Source organism: Lipotes vexillifer, unplaced genomic scaffold (assembly GCF_000442215.2).
Source record: "Lipotes vexillifer unplaced genomic scaffold, Lipotes_vexillifer_v1.1 scaffold1335, whole genome shotgun sequence".
Taxonomy (NCBI): domain Eukaryota; kingdom Metazoa; phylum Chordata; class Mammalia; order Artiodactyla; family Lipotidae; genus Lipotes; species Lipotes vexillifer.
Window position 1 is genome coordinate 568,609 of NW_006770293.1, and position 24,756 is coordinate 593,364.

Below are 24,756 nucleotides of genomic sequence, written 5' to 3' on the forward strand. Positions count from 1 at the left end.
TGCAGTACACGGGCCTCTCACTGTTGTGGCCTCTCCCATTGCGGAGCACGGACGCGCAGGCTCAGCGGCCATGGCTTACAGGCCTAGCTGCTCCGTGGCATGTGGGATCTTCCCAGACCAGGGCACGAACCCATGTCCCCTGCATCGGCAGGCGGAGTCAACCACTGCGCCACCAGTGAAGCCCTTGGTGCAATTTTTAAAGGGATTGTTTTTTTACATTCCCTTTCTAATATCTCATTGTTAATGTAAAGAAATGCAACTGATTTCTGAATGTTTATCTTGTATTCTGCTACTTTGCTGAATTCATTTATTACTAGTGGCTTTTGTGTGGTGCCCTAGGGTTTTCTATGTATACTATCATGTCATCTACATATAGTAAATATTTTAGCTCTTCCCTTCCAATTTGGATACCTTCTATTTTTCTTTTCTGAGTGCTGTGGCTAGGACTTGCAATACTATGTTGAACAGAAGAGTTGAGAGTGGTGATCCTTGTCTTGTTCCAGGTTTTAGCGAGAAGGCTTTCTGCTTTTCACCACTGAGTATTATATTGGCTGTGGGTTTGTCATAAATGACTTTTTTTTTTTTTTTTTGCGGTACGCGGGCCTCTCACTGTTGTGGCCTCTCCTGTTGCGGAGCACAGGCTCCGGACGCGCAGGCTCAGCGGCGATGGCTCACGGGCCCAGCCGCTCCGCGGCATGTGGGATCTTCCCGGACCGGGGCACGAACCCGTGTCCCCTGCATCGGCAGGCGGACTCTCAACCACCGCGCCACCAGGGAAGCCCCATAAATGACTTTTATTATGTTGAGATATGTTCCCTCTGTACCCACTTTGGTAAGAGTTTTCATCATGAATGGATGTTGAATTTTGTCAAATCCTTTTTCTGTATCTATTGAGATGATGTGGTTTTTGACTTTAGTTAATGTGTATTAACATTGATTGATTTGCATATATTGAATCATCCTTGTGAACTTAAGATGAATCGCGCTTGGTCATGGTGTATAATCTTTTTTATGTATTGTTGGATTTGGTTTGCTAATATTTTGTTGAGAACTTTTGCATCTATACTAATCAAAGATGTTATAATTTTCGTTTTTGGTGATGTCTTTGTCTGGTTTTGGTATCAGGGTGATGGTGGCTTCATAGAATGTCTTTGAGAGTGTTCCCTCCTCTTCAATCTTTTGAAAGAGTTTTAGAAGGATCAGTATAAGTAGGATCTTCGTATGTTTGGTAGAATTCGCCTGTGAAGCCATCTGGTCCTGGACTTTTGTTTGTAGGGAGTTTTTTTGCTTTATTTTTTAATTACAGATTCTATTTTACCTCTAGTGATTGATCTGTTCAAATTATCTTTCTTCTTGATTCAGTTTTGGTGGGCTCTGTGTTTCTAGAAAGTTGTCCATTTCTTACAGGTTGTCAACTTTGTTGGCATATAATTATTCATAGTATTCTCTTATGGTTCTTTGTATTTCTGTGGTATCGGTTGAGATTTCTCCTTTTTCATTTCTTATTTTGTTTATTTGGATTCTCTCTTTTTTCTTCTTGGTGAGCCTGGCCAGAGGCATGTCAATTTTGTTTACCCTCTCAAAGAACCAGCTCTTGGCTTTACTAATTTTTTTTGTGTTGTGTTTTTAATGTCTGTTTTATTTATTTCCTCTCTGTTCTTTATTATTTCCTTCCTTCTGCTGACTTTAGGTTTTGTTTATTTTTCTTTTTCTAATTCTTTTAGGTGGTAGGTTAGGTTGTTTATTTGAGGTTTTTCTTATTTTTTGAGGAAGGCCTGTATCGCTGTCAACTTCCCTCTAAGAACTGCTTTTGCTGCGTCTCATAGATTTTGTATGGTTGTGTTTTCATTGCCATTTGTCTCCAGGTATTTTTAACTTCCTTTTTGATTTCCTCGTTGACCCATTGATTTTTTAGTAGCATGTCGTTTAGTCTCCATGTAATTTTTTTTTTCTCATTTCTTTTCCTGTGGTTGATTTCTTGTTTCATGCCATTGTGGTTGGAGAAGATCCTTGAAATAATTTCTGTACTCTTAAATATGTTGAGGTTAGTTTTGTTTCCTTGTATGTGGTCAGTCCTAGAGAATATTCCATGTACACTTGAAAAGAATGTGTTTTCTGGGGGTTTTTTTGCATGTAATGTTCTGAAAATATCAATTAAGTCTAACTGTTCTATTGTATCATTCAGGATCTCTGCTACCTTATTGATTTTCTGTCTAGAAGATCTGTTTGTTGACGTGAGTGGGGTATTAAAGTCTCCTATTATTGTATTCCCATCAATTTCTGCCTTTATGTCTGCTAGTATGTTTTATGTATTTGTATTCTTCTATATTAGGTGCATATATGTTGATGAGTGTAAAATCCTCTTGTATTGACCTTTTTATCATTATATAGTATCCTTCTTTATGTTTCTTTATGGCCTCTGTTTTAAAATCTATTTTGTCTGATATGCATATTGTGACTCCCGCATTCTTGTCATTTCCGTTTGCATGAAATATCTTTTTCCATCCCCTCGCTTTCAGTCTGTGTGTGTCCTTTGTCCTAAGGTGGATCTCTTGTAGGCAGCATATTGTAGGCTCTTGTTTTTTCATCCAGTTGGCCACTCTCTGTCTTTTGTTGGAGCATTTAGTCCATTGACATTTAAGGTAATTATTGATACATATACATTTATTGCCATTTTAAACCTTGTTTTCCAGTTGATTGTTTCTTCTTTGTTCCTTTCCTTTTTTGTTTTTTTTTTTGTGACTTGATTACTTTCTTTTATTTTATGCTTGTGTTCTCTTCTTTTTGGTTTTTGTGAATCTGTTGTATGTTTTTGATTTATGGTTGCCCTGTTTTTCAAGTATGTTAACCCCTTCTTATATCTGCTTGCTTTAGACTGATAGTCATACAGCCTCAAACAGAGTCTAAAAAAAAAAAAAGAATCTACATTTTCTTACTCTTCTTCCCCACCTTTTATGATTTTGATGTCCTTTTTTTTACATCTTCATGTTTATTCTTTTGCTGTTCCTTGTCTTTATCGTGGCTTTCACAAATAGGTTTTTTTTTTTTTTTTCTTTTTGATCTGTATACTGACTTATTTAAGTAGTTTACTTTCCAATTGTGATTTCCTCCTTCCTATATCTTCTTGCTTTTTTCTATTTAGAGAAGACCTTTCAATATTTCTTTTAGGATAGGTTTAGTATTGCTGTATTCTTTTAGTTCTTGCTTGTCTGAGAAATTCTTTATCTCTCCTCCTATTCTAAACGATAATCTTGCTAGGTAGAGTATTCTAGGTTGCACAATTTTCCCTTTTCAGACTTTGAATATATTTTGCCACTCCCTTCTGGCCTGCAGTGTTTCTGTGGAGAAATCAGCTGATAGTCTTATGGGGGTTCCCTTGAAATTAACTCTTTGCTTTTCTCTTGCTGCCTTTAGAATCTTTTATTTATTTTTAACTTTTGCGATTTTTATTTATTTTTTATTTCTTTTTATTAGAGTATAACTGCTTTACAATGGTGTGTTAGTTTCTGCTTTATAACAAAGTGAAGCAGTTATAGATATACATATGTTCCCATATCTCTTCCCTCTTGTGTCTCCCACCCTCCCTATCCCACCCCTCCAGGTGGTCACAAAGCATCAAGCTGATCTCCCTGTGCTATGCAGCTGCTTCCCACTAGCTATCTGCCTTACATTTGGTAGTGTATATATGTCCATGCCTCTCTCGTTTTGTCAGAGCTTACCCTTCCCCTCCCCATATCCTCAAGTCCATTCTCTAGTAGGTCTGTGTCTTTATTCCTGTCTTACCCCTAGGTTCTTCATGACGTTTTTTTTTCTTGAATTCCATATATATGTGTTAGCATATGGTGTTTGTCTTTCTCTTTCTGACTTACTTCACTCTGTATGACAGACTCTAGGTCTATCCACCTCATTACAAATAGGTCAGTTTAGTTTCTTTTTATGGCTGAGTAATATTCCACTGTATATATGTGCCACATCTTCTTTATCCATTCATCCAATGATGGACACATAGGTTGTTTCCATCTCCGGGCTATTGTAAATAGAGCTGCAATGAACATTTTGGTACATGTCTCTTTTTGAATTAATGGTTTTGTCAGCGTATATGCCCAGTAGTGGGATTCCTGGGTCATATGGTAGTTCTATTTGTAGTTTTTTAAGGAACCTCCATACTGTTCTCCATAGCGGCTGTATCAATTTACATTTCCACCAACAGTGCAAGAGGGTTCCCTTTTCTCCACACCCTCTCCAGCATTTATTGTTTCTAGATTTTTTGATGATGGCCATTCTGACTGATGTGAGATGATATCTCATTGTAGTTTTGATTTGCATTTCTCTAATGATTAATGATGTTGAGCATTCTTTCATGTGTTTGTTGGCAGTCTGTATATCTTCTTTGGAGAAATGTCTATTTAGGTCTTCTGCCCATTTTTGGATTGGGTTGTTTGTTTTTTTGTTATTGAGCTGCATGAGCTGCCTATAAATTTTGGAGATTAATCCTTTGTCAGTTGCTTCATTTGCAAATATTTTCTCCCATTCTGAGGGTTGTCTTTTGGTCTTGTTTATGGTTTCCTTTGCTGTGCAAAAGCTTTGAAGTTTCATTAGGTCCCATTTGTTTATTTTTGTTTTTATTTCCATTACTCTAGGAGGTGGGTCAGAAAGGATCTTGCTGTGATTTATGTCATAGAGTGTTCTGCCTATGTTTTCCTCTAAGAGTTTGATAGTTTCTGGCCTTACATTTAGGTCTTTAATCCATTTTGAGCTTATTTTTGTGTATGGTGTTAGGGAGTGATCTAATCTCATACTTTTACATGTACCTGTCCAGTTTTCCCAGCACCACTTATTGAAGAGGCTGTCCTTTCTCCACTGTACATTCCTGCCTCCTTTATCAAAGATAAGGTGACCATATGTGCATGGGTTTATCTCTGGGCTTTCTATCCTGTTCCATTGATCTATCTTTCTGTTTTTGTGCCAGTACCATACTGTCTTGATTACTGTAGCTTTGTAGTATAGTCTGAAGTCAGGGAGCCTGATTCCTCCAGCTCCATTTTTTGTTCTCAAGATTGCTTTGGCTATTCGGGGTCTTTTGTGTTTCCATACAAATTGTGAAATTTTTTGTTCTAGTTCTGTGAAAAATGCCAGTGGTAGTTTGATAGGGATTGCATTGAATCTATAGATTGCTTTGGGTAGTAGAGTCATTTTCACAATGTTGATTCTTCCAATCCAAGAACATGGTATATCTCTCCATCTGTTTGTATCATCTTTAATTTCTTTCATCAGTGTCTTATAATTTTCTGCATACAGGTCTTTTGTCTCCTTAGGTAGGTTTATTCCTAGATATTTTATTCTTTTTGTTGCAATGGTAAATGGGAGTGTTTTCTTGATTTCACTTTCAGATTTTTCATCATTAGTATATAGGAATGCCAGAGATTTCTGTGCATTAATTTTGTATCCTGCTACTTTACCAAATTCATTGATTAGCTCTAGTAGTTTTCTGGTAGCATCTTTAGGATTCTCTATGTATAGTATCATGTCATCTGCAAACAGTGACAGCTTTACTTCTTCTTTTCCGATTTGGATTCCTTTTATTTCCTTTTCTTCTCTGATTGCTGTGGCTAAAACTTCCAAAACTATGTTGAATAAGAGTGGTGAGAGTGGGCAACCTTGTCTTCTTCCTGATCTGAGTGGAAATGCTTCCAGTTTTTCACCATTGATGATGATGTTGCCTGTGAGTTTGTCATATATGGCCTTTTTTATGTTGAGGATAGTTCCCTCTATGCCTGCTTTCTGCAGGGGTTTTATCATAAATGGGTGTTGAATTTTGTCGAAAGCTTTCTCTGTATCTATTGAGATGATCATATGGTTTTTCTCCTTCGATTTGTTAATATGGTTTATCACATTGAGTTTTTGCATATACTGAAGAATCCTTGCATTCCTGGAATAAACCCCACTTGATCATGGTGTATGATCCTTTTAATGTGCTGTTGGATTATGTTTGCTAGTTTTTTGTTGAGGATTTTTGCATCTATGTTCATCAGTGATATTGGCCTGTAGTTTTCTTTCTTTGTGACATCCTTTTCTGGTTTTGGTATCAAGTTGATGGTAGCCTCGTAGAATAAGTTTGGGAGCATTCCTCCCTCTGCTATATTTTGGAAGAGTTTGAGAAGGATAGGTGTTAGCTCTTCTCTAAATGTTTGATAGAATTCGCCTGTGAAGCCATCTGGTCCTGGGCTTTTGTTTGTTGGAAGATTTTTAATCACAGTTTCAATTTCAGTGCTTGTGATTGGTCTGTTCATATTTTCTATTTCTTCCTGATTCAGTCTTGGCAGGTTGTGCATTTCTAAGAATTTGTCCATTTCTTCCAGGTTGTCCATTTTATTGGCATAGAGTTGCTTGTAGTAATCTCTCATGATCTTTTGTATTTCTGCAGTGTCAGTTGTTACTTCTCCTTTTTCATTTCTAATTCTATTGATTTGAGTCTTCTCCCTTTTTTTCTTGATGAGTCTGGCTAATGGTTTATCAATTTTGTTTATCTTCTCAAAGAACCAGCTTTTAGTTTTATTGATCTTTGCTATTGTTTCCTTCATTTCTTTTTCATTTATTTCTGATCTGATTTTTATGCTTTCTTTCCTTCTGCCAGCTTTGGGTTTTTATTGTTTTTCTTTCTCAGATTGCTTTAGGTGCAAGGTTAGGTTGTTTATTCGAGATGTTTCCTGTTTCTTAAGGTAGGATTGTATTGCTATAAACTTCCCTCTTAGAACTGCTTTTGCTGCATCCCATAGGTTTTGGGCCGTCGTGTCTCCATTGTCATTTGTTTCTAGGTATATTTTGATTTCCTCTTTGATTTCTTCAGTGATCACTTCGTTATTAAGTAGTGTATTGTTTAGCCTCCATGTGTTTGTATTTTTTACAGATCTTTTCCTGTAATTAATATCTAGTCTCATAGCGTTGTGGTCGGAAAAGATACTTGATACAATTTCAGTTTTCTTAAATTTACCAAGGCTTGATTTGTGACCCAAGATATGATCTATCCTGGAGAATGTTCCATGAGCACTTGAGAAAATGTGTATTCTGTTGTTTTTGGATGGAATGTCCTATAAATATCAATTAAGTCCATCTTGTTTAATGTATCATTTAAAGCTTGTGTTTCTTTATTTTCATTTTGGATGATCTGTCCATTGGCAAAAGTGGGGTGTTAAAGTCCCCTACTATGAATGTGTTACTGTCAATTTCCCCTTTTATGGTTGTTAGTATTTGCCTTATGTATTGAGGTGCTCCTATGTTGGGTGCATAAATATTTACAATTGTTATATCTTCTTCTTGATTTGACCCCTTAATCATTATGTAGTGTCCTTCTTTGTCTCTTCTAATAGTCTTTATTTTAAAGTCATTTTGTCTGATATGAGAATTGCTACTCCACCTTTCTTTTGCTTTCCATTTCCATGGAATATCTTTTTCCATCCCCTTACTTTCAGTCTGTATGTGTTTCTAGGTCTGAAGTGGGTCTCTTGTAGACAGCATGTATATGGGTCTTGTTTTTGTATCCATTCAGCCAGTCTGTGTCTTTTGGTGGGAGCATTTAGTCCATTTACATTTAAGGTAATTATGGATATGTATTTTCCTATTCCCAGTTTCTTAATTGTTTTGGGTTCGTTATTGTACGTCTTTTCCTTCTCTTGTGTTACTTGCCTAGGGAAGTACCTTTAGCATTTGTTGTAAAGCTGGTTTGGTGGTACTGAACTCTCTCAGCTTTTGCTTGTCTGTAAAGGTTTTAATTTCTCCATGAAATCTGAATGAGATCCTTGCTGGGTGGAGTAATCTTGGTTGCAGGTTTTTCTCCTTCATCATTTTAAATATGTCCTGCCAGTCCCTCCTGGCTTGCAGAGTTTCTGTTGAAAGTTCAGCTGTTAACTTTATGGGGATTCCCTTGTGTGTTATTTGTTGTTTTTCCCTTGCTGCTTTTAATATGCTTTCTTTGTATTTAGTTTTTGACAGTTTGATTAATATGTGTCTTGGCGTATTTCTCCTTGAATTTATCCTGTATGGGACTCTCTGTGCTTCCTGGACTTGATTAACGATTTCCTTTCCCATATTAGGGAAGTTTTCAACTATAATCTCTTCAAATATTTTCTCAGTCCCTTTCTTTTTCTCTTCTTCTTCTGGAACCCCTATAATTCGAATGTTGGTGCGTTTAATGTTGTCCCAGAGGTCTCTGAGACTGTCCTCAGTTCTTTTCATTCTTTTTTCTTTATTCTGCTCTGCAGTAGTTATTTCCACTATTTTATCTTCCAGGTCACTTATCCGTTCTTCTGCCTCAGTTATTCTGCTATTAATCCCATCTAGAGTTTTTTTTTTTTTTCCTTTTTTGCGGTACGCAGCCGTCTCACTATTGTGGCCTCTCCCGTTGCGGAGCACAGGCTCCGGACACGCAGGCTCAGCGGCCATGGCTCACGGGCCCAGCCGCTTCACGGCATGTGGGATCTTCCCGGACCGGGGCACGAACCCGTGTCCCCTGCATCGGCAGGCGGACTCCCAACCACTGCGCCCCCAGGGAAGCCCTAGAGTATTTTTAATTTCATTTATTGTGGTGTTAATCGTTGCTTGTTTCATCTTTAGTTCTTCTAGGTCCTTGTTAAATGTTTCTTGCATTTTCTCTATTGTATTTCCAAGATTTTGTATCATCTTTACTATCATTATTCTGAATTCTTTTTCAGGTAGACTGCCTGTTTCCTCTTCATTTGTTAGGTCTGGTCGGTTTTTATCTTGCTCCTTCATCTGCTGTGTGTTTTTCTGTCTTCTCATTTTGCTTATCTTACTGTGTTTGGGGACTCCTTTATGCAGGCTGCAGGTTCGTAGTTCCTGTTGTTTTTGGTGTCTGTCCCCAGTGGCTAAGCTTGGTTCAGTGGGTAGTGTAGGCTTCCTGGTGGAGGGGACTAGTGCCTGTGTTCTGGTGCATGAGGCTGGATCTTGTCTTTCTGATGGGCAGGTCCATGTCTGGTGGTGTGTTTTGGGGTGTCTGTGGCCTTATTATGATTTTAGGCAGCCTCTCTGCTAATGGGTGGGGTTGTGTCCTTTCTTGCTAGTCGTTTGGCATAGAGTGTCCAGCACTGTATCTTGCTGGTCGTTGAGTGAAGCTGGGTGCTGCTGTTGAGATGGAGATCTCTGGGAGATTTTCGCCGTTTGATATTATGTGGAGCTGGGAGGTCTCTTGTGGACCACTGTCCTGAAGTTGGCTCTCCCACCTCAGAGGCACAGCCCTGACTTCTGGCTGCAGCACCAAGAGCCTTTCATCCACACAGCTCAGAATAAAAGGGAGAAAAAGTAGAAAGAAAGGATTAGTAGAAGTAGAAAGAAAGAAAGAAAGAAAGAAAGAAACGAGGGAGGGAGGGAGGAAGGAAGGGAGGGAGGAAGGAAGGAAGGAAGGAAAGAAAGAAAGAAGGAAAGAAAGAAAGAAGATAAAGTAAGATAAAATAAAATAATTAAAATAAAAAATAATTATTAAGGAAAAAAAATTTTTTTAAGAAAAAAAAAAACAGATGGATAGAACCCTACCACAAATGGTGAAAGCAAAGCTATACAGACAAAATCTCACACAGAAGCATACACATACACACTCACAAAAAGAGGAAAAGGGGAAAAAAATCATAAATGTTGCTCTCACATTCCACCTCCTCAATTTGGGATGATTCGTTGTCTAAAGGAGGGAGGGAGGGAGGGAAGGAAGGAAGGAAGATAAAGAAAAATAAAATAATTAAAATAAAAAATTATTAAGAAAAAAAATTTTAAAAAACAACAAAAAACGGACTGATAGAACCCTAGGACAAATGGTGGAAGCAAAGCTATACAGACAAAATCTCATACAGAAGCATACACATACACACTCAGAAAAAGAGGAAAAGGGGAAAACGTCATAAATCTTGCTCTCAAAGTCCACCTCCTCAATTTGAGATGATTCGTTGTCTATTCAGGTATTCCACTGATGCATGGTACATCAGGTTGATTGTGGAGCTTTAATCCGCTGCTTCTGAGGCTGCTGGGAGAGATTTCCCTTTCTCTTCTTTGTTCGAACAGCTCCCGGGGCTCAGCTTTGGATTTGGCCCCGCCTCTGAGCATAGGTCGCTGGAGGGCGTCTGTTCTTTGCTCAGACAGGACGGGGTTAAAGGAGCTGCTGATTTGGTGCTGAGTGAGCCACAGCTGGCTCACTCAGCCCAGGGGGGAGGGAGAGGCACGGAGTGCAGGGCGGGCCTGCAGCAGCAGAGGCCAGCGGGAGGAGGGATGTTGTACCAGCCTGAGGCACGCTGTGTGTTCTCCCAGGGAAGTTGTCCCTGGATCCCGGGACCCTGGCATTGGCAAGCTGCACAGGCTCCTGGAAGGGAGGTGTGGATAGTGACCTGTGCTCACACACAGGCTTCTTGGTGGCGGCAGCAGCGGCCTTAGCGTCTCATGCCCATCTCTGGGGTCTGTGCTTTTAGCCGCGGCTCACGCCCATCTCTGGAGCTCCTTTAAGCAGCGCTGTTCTGCCATTTTTATTATAATATGTCTTGATGTACGTCTGTTTGGGTTCATCTTTTTTGGGACCTTCTGTTTCCTGTATCTGGATATCTGTTTCCTTCTTTAGGTTTGGGAAGTTTTCAGCCATAGTTTCTTCAAATACATTTTCAATCCCTTTTTCTCTTTCTTCTCCCTCTGAAATCCTTGTTATGTGTAGATTGGCATGCTTTGTGTTATCCCATAGGTCTCTTATATTGCTTTCTTTTTTTTTTTTCATTTGGCTTTCTGTCTGCTGTTTTGATTGGGTAATTTCCGTTATTCTATCTTCCAGATCGCTTACTCTTTCTTCTGCATTATTCATTCTGCTATTCATTGCCTTTAGCTCAGCTTTTGTCTTGGCAAATGAATTTTCTAATTTTTCTTGTCTCTGCCTTATAGTTTCTACTTCCTTTTTACAGTAATTTGCATTTCTCTTGATAGCCTTTCTTAATTCCTTCAGTATTTTTGTTACATTCTTTTTGAACTTGGTGTCTGTTAGACTGAAGAGGTCTGTTTCATTGTTCCTTCAGGGGAATTCTCTTGGTCTTTTCACTGGGAATGGTTCCTCTTATATCTCTCTTACTCTGTGTATTTAGGAGAAACAATTATATACTGTAGTCTTGGAGGGCTATTTATATGCAGAAGTGTCCCTGTGTAGCTTGTGTGGGTTTAATATGTTTTTGGTGTGAGGGTTGTTTTTGGTTTGGATGCTTGCCGTTTCTTTCCTCAGCATGTGCTGGCTGTTATCCCTTGATAGGGGCTATGCGGGTGCACTGCCTGCGCACGTTTCCAGGAGGTGGGGGAAGCAACCAGCACCCACTCATGGGACCCTTGGTAGCGGCAGCAGTCCACGCCCATCTCTGGAGTCCTAGATGGCAGTGGTGGCTTGCATCCATCCCTGGAGCTCTTGTAGGTGGTGCCCTGCCGCCTGAAAGCACGCGTGCTGAGAAAGGAGCTTCTCTGGCGGTCCCACCCCTCTCCTCACACACACCCGAACAATGGCATCTTGTCTCTCTGGTGGTCCCAGGCTTCTTCCATGCTGCTGATTGCCAGTGAAGAAGATGGATGAATAGATAGGAGGTGTGAAGCAGTAGTACTTTTAAATCAAGAAATAAGTAAATACCCTTCTTTCAGATTTTCTATTTTTTAATGTTCCTTATATTCATGTGGTACAGTCTCCTCTGAATTCAGAGTGGTGGAGTGTAAGATGAGGAAACCATGGGCCACCTGTATGGGCAGGCTGGTTTTGATGTCTGGAAATGCATATGTAGGAGTTAGTTTTCATTCATACATTTTCCAAGTAGACAGTTTCGAGGTTTAACTGTTGTATGCTTTTATATACCAACCCATTTAAAATTGTAGTCAACACGTGATTGGAGTGTAGCATAATGATTAAAGGATAAATAACTCCTCTGGCAGTGTTTGGAAATTAGTATTGGCATTTGTTTTAATTTTATTTTAACAGTTTAAATAATTTCAAATGTTGAAAGAGTAATAACCTACAGGTGGTCAGTTACGTATTATCACTAATGTCAGGCTTTCCTTCTTTGGAGGGGCCAAAATGTCAAAAGGAGTAAAAATTATAATAATAATCCGATGTGGCAACCTTTGATGCAAGAGAATTTTAGAAATTTTATTTCTAAAATTATGTATTTTGAGTATAAAGATTTTTAATTTATTTTTTAACTAGGTTCAGGACTTCTGGAAATCTTGTAATCACTCGTGAGATTGATGTGGCAAAAAGTCAGTCCTTTTGGTTCATCAACAAAAAATCTACAACTCAGAAAGTAGTAGAAGAGCAGGTTGCAGCCTTAAATATTCAAGTGGGCAATCTTTGCCAGTTTCTACCTCAGGTATGAGAGAATTAAATGTAAAGGTGGGAAAATTTTGTGTATGTTTCCTCTTTATGTCATATAAGAATGTAAATACTTTTTAAGAGTATTGTAATGGTTACTATTTTAAATGAGCATAGTGGTGTTAATACTTACTAACAGTTCTTTGTAAAAGGTAGCATCTCATCTCTTACAGTATAAGCTTACTAATTTGTAGTAATTTGGAAATATTCAATTAATGAGCCTGTTAAAGTATTGTAAGGGAAATAAAGGTATTATTTTTAAGTACAGAGAGTAGCTTAAACAGCTGTGTGCTCCCATTCATAGACTCGTAAAATTTTGTTAATAAACAACTTCTTAATCAGTGTGTTTGTATAAAATATTTTATATACTAAGACTTAAATCTATAGGTGTGCCTTCTAGAAACCTTTCATATTTTAAGTTTGTTTAGTAAAAATAAAACATCCTGATATTGCATGTTATATGTTAAAATCAGGTCTTTTTAATTTGTCTTTGAATGCAGTCTAGTGACTGAATTATAGTTCATTTTTTCCTTCAGAAACTGATGATTTGATTACTATGTCCAAGTGGAAGAAAACTTAAAATTTTAAAGTATTTATCAGCTGTTATAAGACTGTTTACAGAAGTATATGTTTAAAATTGCTCTGTGTGTGTTTTTTTTTAACTTCTAGTATTTCATTCCAAATTATGTGTAGTAGATAATCATTTCAGTCCAGGGGAGTATTTTTTCTTTTCTTTCCAAACTATTTGTTAAATGTGTATAAAACTTAAAACCTGGAAATATTGACATTGAAATTTTTTTAGGTTCTCAGAAAGATGACAGTTTATACCCTAAGTTTATTATTTTAAAGAATGATATATGAAGGACAGGGTTTATATTAAGATTCACATCTCAAAATAAAGGGTTTTTTTTTCTTTTAAATGAGTTTCTTCTTGACAAGTATCATTGAGTGAAAAATGTTTTGAAGATATTTATAAACGATAATATTAACTGATATTTAAGTTTTTTGCTCTAGGATAAAGTTGGAGAATTTGCTAAACTCAGTAAAATTGAACTCCTTGAAGCTACTGAGAAGTCAATTGGTCCTCCAGAAATGCACAAATACCACTGTGAACTCAAAAACTTCAGGGAGAAAGAAAAACAACTAGAGGTATTTATAAATAGACAACTCATTTTATGTCTCTCATTGATTTCTATGTCTCAAAATGTGGGAAAGTAAATAGTAGTTCTGATTCATTGAGTGCATTCATATATTTGTGATTTTTTTTCACCTAGGATTTTGTTGCTAACATTAATTAAGTTAGGTGACAAAAAGTGGGAATGGATTTTATATAAAATTTGAAAATTTTGACTATCATTTCATCAAATATATGTTATTAATTGAATTTCTAAAGCAGCAGTCCCCAACCTTTTCAGCACCAGGAACCGGTTTCATGGAAGGCAGTTTTTCTACAGATGGGGGGAGGGGTGGGAGATGGTTCAGGCAGTAATGCGAGCGATGGGGAGCAGCAGACGAAGCTTCACTCGCTTGCTTCCTGCTGTGCGGCCTGGTTCTTAACAGGCCGCGGACTGGTACCGGTCCACAGACTGGGGGTTGGGGACCCCTGTTCTAAAGAACCGATAATAGTATTATAAAGTATTTTTTTTCTCTCAGGAAGTTTCAGTGTTATTCTTTTATTCATTCAGTGTTTACTAAACACTTACTATATGCCAGGCACTGTGTAAGGCTTTGGGTAATACAGCAGATACTTAGCTTTTAATATAGTGTCTCTGTTGAGCCAGTTCTCATATTGTTTTCAGTTGTGTGAGGATGGACTTTGTAAAAGAACTGTACATTTAGTTGCACTGTTTGATTTTTATTTTCACCTTTAATAAATAAATTAAAATGTTCTTTTATAGCATATCATTCTAAAAGGTGCTTTATTTAATGAATCATTTTCCATATCTCAGCAGCTAAAATAAGTTCAGTAATTTTTTGTAATGAGAAATCTTGTAAACAAATGCTTTCTCTTAAACTGTAACTGTCTGTACTTGATAATGAGTTTTATTATAATTTAATACTATTTTTATTGTTATACTTATTCAGAGTGAATGGCCAAAGGAGTCATAATTATTTTATCCTACTTTATATACTCTGTCGGTCCTTTTACTTTTCCCCACATCAAACAATCTTAATACACCCCTCTGAAACACTCACTGAAACTACCTACCAAACTCTGAAAGAAAAAAACATATTCTACTAAGCTCTGAGTACATTTTTGGCATTTGTTAATTTACAATATAAAGGCTGAATTTTAGCTTTCCTTTATCTCATTTCTAACATAGTAATCATAGTAATACCACTCTTCGTTTGTATGTCATGTTACAGCTTTTGTTGAGCTTTCACCTATAGTAAGTTGAGTTGCTTCTACCCTTGAGGTGAATGGGGCAGATACCTCTCTTCTCTTTAGGCAAGAAGAATCCAGGCTTAGAGATGTGGCAGGGCTTCCTCACAGTCCCATAATTAATAAATAGTAGAACCTAGACCAGAATTCAGGTGTGCACATTAGTTTCACACAATTCTTAAGAACTCCTATGGAATCATTTATTGTGAAATTTTGTTAGCACTGTACATTTTTCATTATTAAAAGCTTTGACCTTTTGTCTTTCTTCAGTTAAACTAATTATTAAATAAATGTTTATTTTAGACCTCATGCAAAGAGAAAACTGAATATCTAGAGAAGATGATTCAGAGGAATGAAAGATATAAACAAGATGTGGAGAGGTTCTATGAACGTAAGCGACATTTAGATTTGATTGAGATGCTTGAAGCAAAAAGGCCATGGGTGGTAAGTGTGAGTTATTAAAGGTGAAAATAGTTATTCTTTAATTAGCAGAAAAGTTATAAAGAAGGCACTAATTGCTGTATATTCAAATTAGGTGCTTTTGTTCATTTTTGCTTTGTATATCATACATAGTAACATTTATCTCTTTGTGTTATTATATAATTGTGTGCTATGTTGTTGTTATTGCATGTTGATTAAGTCTGTGCCCTTAATTTTTCCAGATTTGAGTCAACAGATAGTTCTGCTTTATAAAATGTTAATGAGCTAAAATGTTTACATATGTAAAAATTAAATCTTTGAGTGTCCTCAGGTCACTGAGAATTTACTTTGAGTGTGCGACTAATATCAGCTTCAGCTACAGACAAAGCTGAAGGATATTAATTGTAATCTTCTCCTCATTATGCTTCATAAGCTTACTGAAACTATTGGTTTTAGTCACTCTGTGATGTATACTGTTTAAAACCACAGTTTGGGCCAAAGATTCATTTCCCTAAATACATCACTTTTCAGTGGGTGGAACAAAATAAGAAAGTTTAATAATGTTTTTAAGGCTAGGATGGAAATAATTATTAGATTGGAGAAATATGTGGCTTTATTTGTGAACTTCTCCCACCCACCCTAACCCCACCACCCCTGCTTCACCCTATCCTTTCCCATAATTCCATTTTCTTAAACTTTTTTCTTTCTTCAGCTCATTTTAATTAGGTTTATCCTATGTCCATTATTATTCTTGCACCTGCTTTATGTTTGTCTTTTGAAGTCTTTTGATTTCTCCCTTTTCTTTCAAGATTGATTTCAATCTTTTTTCATTTTTTCCTTTTTTTGGTTTACTCTAATGTTTATTTGTATTCTTTTCTTACCTTTCTTCATCCCATTCATTCTTACTATATGCTCTCTTAGCACTCCCCTTAATTTTTTTTAGCAAATATTTATTAATTCCTGTGATGTGACAAGCATCATTTTCACCTGGATGCTACATTTTTTCTCTTGAGCCATTTTACTTTTGTTTTTTCATTTTTATTTTTCATAACTGAGTTTCTTTTGGTTCTTTGTATTTTGTGTATGTGTGTGTGCAGTGTGTGGGCCTCTCACTGTTGTGGCCTCTCCCGTTGCGGAGCACAGGCTCCGGATGCTCAGGCTCAGTGGCCATGGCTCATGGGCCTAGCTGCTCCGTGGCATGTGGGATCCTCCCAGACCGGGGCTCGAACCTGTGTCCCCTGCATTAGCAGGCAGACTCTCAACCACTGCGCCACCAGGGAAGCCCCTTTATATGTTTTTGAATGCCTTCTTTATTGAGAGACTAGAGGAGGTCCTACTGTTAGAAGCCATTAGGATGTAAATTTCAATAACAAGAAGGGATGGAAGACAGAGAGTCTGGCCTATTGATAGAGATGAGTGCTCAGTGAGTATCACTGAGTTAATCATTATGTTGGTATTTACTATTTGTGAAGTTGTTTCAGAGGGCAAATTTTTTATTAATAGACCTGCCAAAGGGATTCAAAACTGTCTTTTTCATAGATTTGGTTTCTGCCTGTACCTTGATTTTAGTATTTGTGTTACTTTAAGCTAGGAGTGCATTAACTTCTCTTTCTTGAATTCATTACAAGGAATATGAAAATGTTCGTCAGGAATATGAAGAAGTAAAACTAGCTCGGGACCGAGCGAAGGATGAGGTCAGAAAACTTAAAGAAGGGCAGATTCCTATAACACAACGCATTGAAGAAATTGAAAGGCAGCGTCACCATTTGGAGGCTCGAATCAAAGAGAAGGTACTTTTCTGGCTCAGTTTTGGATTTCCTATATTTTATTTTAGCAAATACAAAAAATATTTTGCAGGTCTTTTAAAATGCTTTGTAGATTTACTTGTTAACTTTAGTTCCTTAAGTTCTTTTACTAGGAATTCTACCACAGGTCTTTCAAGGTCCTAATCATCACTTGCTACTTTATAGGAGCTTGCTACTCTATAGAAATTCCAAGACATAAAAAGAGAAAAATGAAATGTTATTGTTTTAATAAAAGGAGGATTCAGAGTAGTATTCCTAGAAACGTTTAACTCCTTTTGTGAATTTATTATACATGCTTTGTAACTATATACCCTTTTGGAGGAATGTAATATAAAAATCCTGATGTTTCTTGGAATAAATAATATAATGGCCTATGGAATATTCTTGATATTTTGAAAATGTAAATTTAAATTTTTTGTGATCATGGCTTTTAACCTTTAGGTGAGATTTTGGCGTCAGATATTGTTTTGAGAATGGACCCTGCAATTCTATATAATCGTTTCTAGGATAAAATAACATGAGGAAATAAATGTGAAGAGATACAGAAACATATGTATGCATATTGCTGTAGCTATTTTTAATATCTACAGGAATAACCTTTCATAGATTTTCAAATAATTGTTGGTATTTTGGGTGATAATTATGAATTGGAAAGAAATCATGGAAAATCATTGTGGGTAAACTTACGTAGCAGCTTAATATTTGGACGAGTGGGGTCACATAATTGCCTTGATTGAATTTTTAACTAACTTCCCCTCTTCTGGTTCAATCTTACAGGCAACAGATATTAAGGAGACATCTCAAAAATGCAAACAAAAGCAAGATGTTATAGAAAGGAAAGATAAACATGTAAGATCTTGTATTGAAATTTTTGTTATGTTAATTTGCCCTAACTTTTGTGTTCAGGTGTAGATTATGAGACACCTTCTTGTTTGGGAATTTTCTGAGATCCTCCTCATTCTCTATTTCTTATCTTAATCTGTGAGGGGAACTAAGTTTTGGAAGTATAGCACTTGCACAGAGGATAAATGGGGAAAATGGCTCTAAACTACTCATAGATATGCATTATAGGGTGCAATAGATATGTATTTAATAGGGTGATGGTAAAATTGGATTTAGTTATCCTAATAGCAGAAATTAAATTATAAGGGATTTATTCTGTTGTTTCTTTATATTAAGAGTTGGGTATTAAAAAAGCTGATTATAAATTTATTGTGCATGGATGGGAGTTGATGACAAAATTATTTTAGGATAATTGGGCAAGAAAGTGGGCTTTTTAGCTAACAGATCCCCAGATGTATTTGGGGTTCTGTTCTCCAGGACCATTCAGAAACTAAAGTTTGAATTACCTTTCTTAGGGATAGATGCATGTCTTGAAGCATTCCTGGTGTTTAAAGCATGACATTAATCTCTCAGTTTTCAGCCTTACCCCTTTTCCTATGCCTTTATCTTCAAGTTCCAATCCTCTCTCATTTAACTTCTCCAGAGAATAAACCGCACATTTTCATGACAGAAGCTTGCTTGCTAGCGTTAGTGCTCAAGGTGTGTGCATAGAGGTGGTGTGAAGGCATTGGGGTAGGAGGGTAGTATAGGGTTGGTAGGGGTAATTCTCTATGTGGAGTGTGTGTGTCTTTCTCTTTTTTTTTTTTTAATTTACTTTGGAAGGCTCAACAATAATGTATTTATAGCAAAATCTCCTTTCTCTAAGTCCCTCTAAAGTATGTACAGGGCAGTCACCATTGTATCCAAATACCTGGTAGAGAAATAGAGACTCAACAAAATTAAACGACTTGCAGAACTCAAAAGTAGCTCCCAGTGCCGCACTCTACTTTCCCCAATATAAAATAACATTTTCCATAAAAATCTTACTTAATATGTAATGTCTTTTTACTTGACATTTCCTAGTTCTGAGAGTCTCCAGGATATTTTTTTTTTTAAGAAGAGTCAGTTCTGTTCTTGTTTCTTTCTCTTTCACTCACCCTTTACACTGTGGTTCCTATAATAGGCTGCTAAATTAGTTGTTCCTCTACTACATTTACTCTTCTGAGTATTTATTGAAATCTCCAGTTACTGATGTCTCCTCCCTTACTCCTTTTGTCCTTGTGAGATTGAGCCCTTTTTGCTCCGTTTCTGTTATTTAGTTAGAGTTTAGAAGGAAAAAGGCACAAAGATTCACCTTTAAAACCCCAAACGGGAATACTAGGTTGATAGGTTGTCTAACATTGAACCATCCTTGCATTTTGTCATAAATCTTACTTGGTATTTTAATATGTTCCTGGATTCAAATAGAAAATCTTGTTTTTAGGATTGTTTTACACCATCTGAGATTGACCTAAAATTTTATTTTATTCCATCCTTAACTGTTTTTTTTTAGTGTTATGCCAACCTTTTAAGTAGTTTAGTACTCCTAAAACCAATGTTTTCTTTTTTTCCCTTATCATAATTGCCAGTTTGTCACTTTTGTAAGTTCTTGAATTTTTAGCCTTTCTTAATTTTTAATACATTTTAGGGTATAACTTTTTTTCTGGTTATCATTTGGTTATACATCTCATATGTGTGATATTTACTGTTTTTCTGTTTAAGATTTTATAATTCTCATTTAAATGTTTTTGTTTAAGCTTACATAGGAGTTCTTACTGTTTCAATTTACTTGGATATGGAATTTTTAAGCTTTTAAAAAATGTGTAGTTCCAGTTATATTGCTTTATGGTTAATAAATGTGGCCTTTATGACTTTATTTTAGAATTTTTGGAAACCTCTTTTGGACTTTTATATTTGGTTTTGTATGTGTTCTTCATACATTCAGAAAGAATGTATTCTGTCTTTAGGGGTGGTTTTTTATACATATAAATATAGATATATAGCTATATATATATATCAGGCTTACTATAATTATGCAGATGTTCTACTTTTTTTTTTCTTACCAACCTGACATCCATTTTAAAGTATCAGTACCTTCTGTGAATGTAGATTTGTCTATTTTTCCTTGTAATTGTATTAGTTCTTGCTTTCTAGATTTTAAAGCTTTGTTGTTTGTTCTTTCTGCATCATGTTTTTATTTTATCTGCTGTAAATAACATATACTGGGTTTTGCTTTGTAATTTTTTCAGTTTGGAGTGAGAGACACTTTTTCATACAGTAAAGGAGTTTAACCAGTTCACATTTACCATTGTTTTCTACTTCCTATGCTTTTTGTTTGATTCTTCCTATTCCCTTTTCTACTTTTTGTTGCTGTTGATCAAGGTTTTCTTATTCCATTTTTTTCCCTAAAGTTATATATTCTAAGCCTATTCTACTGATTACTCTTAAAGTTTAAATAACATATTTTTCTTAATAAAAAAAGTTAATCATTATTTTCATTCTACTTAATTAAGATCAGAATCTTAGCAAGCTTTTATTTCTTTTTCCTCCACTTCATGCCAGTGTCATCAGAAATTTTACTTGTCAGTTATTTAAGATGTTATTTTCTACTACCTGTATTTATTTAGACTTAATAATATATTTATTGGCTTATTTGATCATGTTTCTGCTTATATTACACTTCTTATGATTCTTTCTTTTGAAGAGGTAGGAATTTGGGTTTTTTTTTTCTTACTGGCTATCTTTTGTAGGTGTTTTAGAGACGTTCTTTGGGTGATAAACTTTCTGAGTCCCTATATGTTGCAAACTATCTTTTTTGCAGTCACTATGGAATATTAATATGGCTGGATATTGGATTCTAAATTACAAATTTTTTTTCCCTTAGCACTTTGACAGTCTGCCTCAGTGTCTTCTTGGGTCTAATATAGTTGGCCCTCCATGTCCATGGATTTTGCATTTGTGAATTCAACCAACCACTAAGCAAAAATATTTGGGGAAAAAAAATATTCCAGAAAGTTCCAAAAACCAAACTTGAATTTGTTATACACCAGCAACTTTTTACATAGCATTTACATTGTACTAGAGATGATTTTTTTTAAAATTTTTTACATTTAATGTAATTTTGTTCATGTTTGCTTTGGAATGGGGAATAGATCACTCAGTAAAAGCATACAGTAAAAACAAAGTATGTCTTATATACAGCTTTAAAACTACAATAATGATGTACCTTTGCATCCCATAATAATGATGTGTGTAGGTTGTATGCAAATACTATGCCATTTTATGTAAGAGACTTGAGCATCTGTGCATATTGATAGCTGTAGACGGTGAGGGGAATGGAGAGGTGCTGGAACTAACCCTCTGAGGATACCAGGGGACAAGTGTATTGTTCCTGAAAAGTGGCAGATATGAGAGGTAGCCAGAGACTATGTTAGGTAGACCCTTGAAGAAAAAAGAAAGCAATTTGAATTTGATTGTAAATGCAGTGAGAAACTATAAGAAGGCTTTGAAAGTTTTTAAGCCATAGAGACACAGTATTTCATATATTCTATTTGTTTGTGCATTTATTTATTTTTGGCTGTGTTGGGTCTTCATTGCTGTGTGTAGGCTTTCTCTAATTGCGGCAAGCAGGGGCTACTCTTGTGTTAAATATTTTCTATTGTACCATTTTAATTCCCTTGTTCTTTTGCTGTGTATTTTTTGAGCTACTTTTTTAGTGACTGCCTTTAGAATTATAGATAACATCTTAATTTATGATAATCTCTATTTCATATTAATATGAACTTGAGTAGTATACAAACTTTGTTCCCGTATAGCTCCATTTCCTTCTCCTTCCTTTGTGTTATTGTCATACCAGTTACATTTTTAATCATTATAAGCCTATCAGCGTGGTTTTATAATTATTTCTTTATATAGTTTCATTTTTGTGGCAATAATTGTGTGATTCTCTGACACCAAGTTTGTGTCCTAAAGTTCAATTCAGTTCTGATACTAACTACTTGGAATTAAAGCAGATTCTACAATTTCATGGCTCAGTCTCACAAGACAGTCCTGGCTTTACATGCCAGTCTCAATTCCCCAGACCTCAGATTTCCTACTCTTCTCTCTGACTTTGCTACAAATTCAGGGATTCCCACAACCCCCCTCCACCACCAACTTCAGGTTCAGTATTTGCTAGAACGACTCACAGAATTCAGGAAAATGTTACGTGCAACAATCACCTGTTTATTATAAAGGATACAACTCAGGAACAGCCAAATGAAAGAGGTGCATAGGACAAGCTATGGGGGGTTAGAGTGGTGCAGAGCTTCTAATCCCTTTCTGGGTGCACCACCTTCCCAGCATATGGACATGTTCACTAACCCAGAAGCTCCATAACCATGTTGTTCAAGAGTTTTATTGAGTTTCATTACCTGGATATGATTGATTAAATTATTGGCTGTTGGTGAGTGAAGTCAATCTACAGCCTCTCTCTACTCCTTGAGGGCAGGGGGCGAGGCTGAAAGTTCCAACCCCTTAATCATGTGGTTGGTTCTTCTGGCAATCAGTCTCTATTCTGAAGCTGTATAGGGACCCTGCCAAGAGTCGTCTTATTAGCATAAAATCAGGTATCTGCAAAAGGGGCTTAGTGTGAATAACAAAAGACACTTCTGTCACTCAGGAAATTCTAAGGTTTTTAAGACCTCTGAGCCAGGAACTGGGGACAAAAACCAAATATATATTTTTTATTATACCACAACAGTTGTCTTTTATATCAGATAGGAGAAAAGAAGAGTTACAAACAACAGATACATTTTTACTATCTCCTATTTACATATGTAGTTACCTTTACTGGTGCTCTTTATTTCTTTGTGTAGTTTCAGGTTACTGTCTAGTGTCCTTTCATTTCATTCTGAAAGACTTGCATTAGTATTTCTTGTAGGGCAGGTCTGCTAATGATGAATTCTACCAATATTTGTTTATCTGGGAATGTCTTAAGTTTTCTTTCTTTTGGAGGGATAGTTTTGCTGGGTATAGAATTCTTGGTTTTCTTTTAGTACTTTGAATATAACATCCACTGCCTTCTGACCTCCATGGTTTTTGATGAGGAATCAGCTATTAATCTTATTGAGGATCCCTTGTACATGATGAGTTACTTCTTTCTTGCTTTCAAAATTCTCTCCTTTTCTTTTCAGCAGTTAACTATGTAATTTCTAGATGTGAGTCACCTTTGGTTTATCCTGCTTGGAATTAATGGAGCTTCTTGGATGTGTAGATTAATGTTCTTCACAATTGGGAAGCTTAGGGTCATTATTCTTCAGATATTCTTCCTGCTTTCTTTTTCTTCTCTCCTTCTGAGACTCCTATTACACATATTTTGATATATTTAAGGGTGTCCTACATTCTATTTCTTTTTCTTTTTCTTTTTTTCTGTTCCTCAGACTGAATACTTTCAATTGACTTATCTTCAGGCTCACTTAATCTTTGCTTTGCATGTTCAAATCTGCCATTGAGCTCCACTAGTGAATCTTTTATTTCAGTTACTGAACTTTTCAACTGAGGATTTCTACTTGACTCTTTTTTTTATAATTTCTCTCTCTATTGATATTCTCTATTCAGTAAGACATTGTTCTCTTACTTTCTTTTCCTTAGACATGTTTTCCTTTAGTTCATTGAACATATTTAAAATAGCTGTCTTAAAGTCATTATTTTGTAACTATTTCTGGGCTTCCTCAGGGACATTTTTTGTTGACTGCTTTTTTTTTTTTCCTGTGTATGGGTTATACTTTCTTGTTTTGTTGACTGTGTTTTAATTTTTTATTGAAACTATAAAGTTTAAATAGCAGGATGTGGCAACTCTGAAATCAGTTGTCCTCCTTTAACCCAGGCTTGTGTTATTTTTTTTGCTGATGATGTTGTTACTGTTTGTTTTTTTTTAATTACTTTCCTAACTCTGTGAATTCTGTATTCTTTGTCATATGTGACTACTGAAGTCTCTGCTCAGTTAGTTGATGGTCAGCTAATTATTGGACAGGTATTTTCTCAAATGACTATAGTGTCTCCCAATCTAGTATGTTTCCCAGTGTTTGTTGAGGGTCTCTGAATGCATGTTGGTTCACACCTTCAACAGTCAGCCAGGCATTGTTTTCACTTTCCACCAAGATTCTGTCCTCAAATACTCCCTAAATTGTTGAAAGCTTTGGTTAAGTTCCACTGCTAGTTTACAACTCTGTTTCAGCTTTCACTTCCTATTGGCACAGCTCTTTCTAGGGCATGCATACAGCCTTGGGCATGCACAGTCCTAACTCAAGCATGCATATGACCTTCTAGATTCCCAGGAGCTACCAAAACTTCCTATGGACATCGTATTCTCCAGCTTTTTCTTTTAAATTTTTTGGTTAGCTTATTGTTTGCCACACTGTTATCTCACACCAGGCAGCTCTGTTGTTAAACAATTGCCACTGATTGTTTTTGGCAGCTTCCTCCAGGGAAAAGGGTCTTTTGCAGTGTGCAAGCTATGGAGTCAGGTCAAATGGAGACAAGCTTTGCAAGTCAGGTTTTCCTGGAAACTGCCAGACAGATCAGATAATGATAGTTCTCTGAGATTGAGAATGTGAAAGTTCTCTAGCTTTGTGATCTCTCCCGTAGCTCCTAGGCTGCTGATTTCACTATGGCTGTGGGCTGTTGGTTTTCAAGGCTGCCAGGGAACTAAGGAGAGGGGAATAGGAATAGGGCATGTTCAAAACACCACAAAGCTTGTTGTTTTTACCAAGATTCGAGCATTTTTCTTGAGTAAATGCTCTCCGGCTTGTTGAAAAGCCTTTGGTTAAATTCCAGAGTTCTGAAAGAGTTAATTTTGATAATTTTTGTCAATGTTTTCATTACTTTTCTGGAGGAGAGGATTTTCAGAGTTCCTTTGCCATTCCTGC

General features: G+C 36.4%; 1 protein-coding gene across 1 annotated transcript in view; it reads left to right on the top strand.

Moving 5' to 3' along the window:
* Positions 1–24,756, top strand: part of SMC5 (structural maintenance of chromosomes 5) — a 103,092-nt gene that overhangs the window by 27,265 nt on the left and 51,071 nt on the right. Inside the window, exons 4-8 of the mRNA XM_007446055.1 lie at positions 12,215–12,377; positions 13,394–13,528; positions 15,066–15,206; positions 16,811–16,972; positions 17,765–17,836. Coding sequence (XP_007446117.1) covers positions 12,215–12,377; positions 13,394–13,528; positions 15,066–15,206; positions 16,811–16,972; positions 17,765–17,836 — 673 coding nt within the window. The remainder of the gene's footprint in view (positions 1–12,214; positions 12,378–13,393; positions 13,529–15,065; positions 15,207–16,810; positions 16,973–17,764; positions 17,837–24,756) is intronic.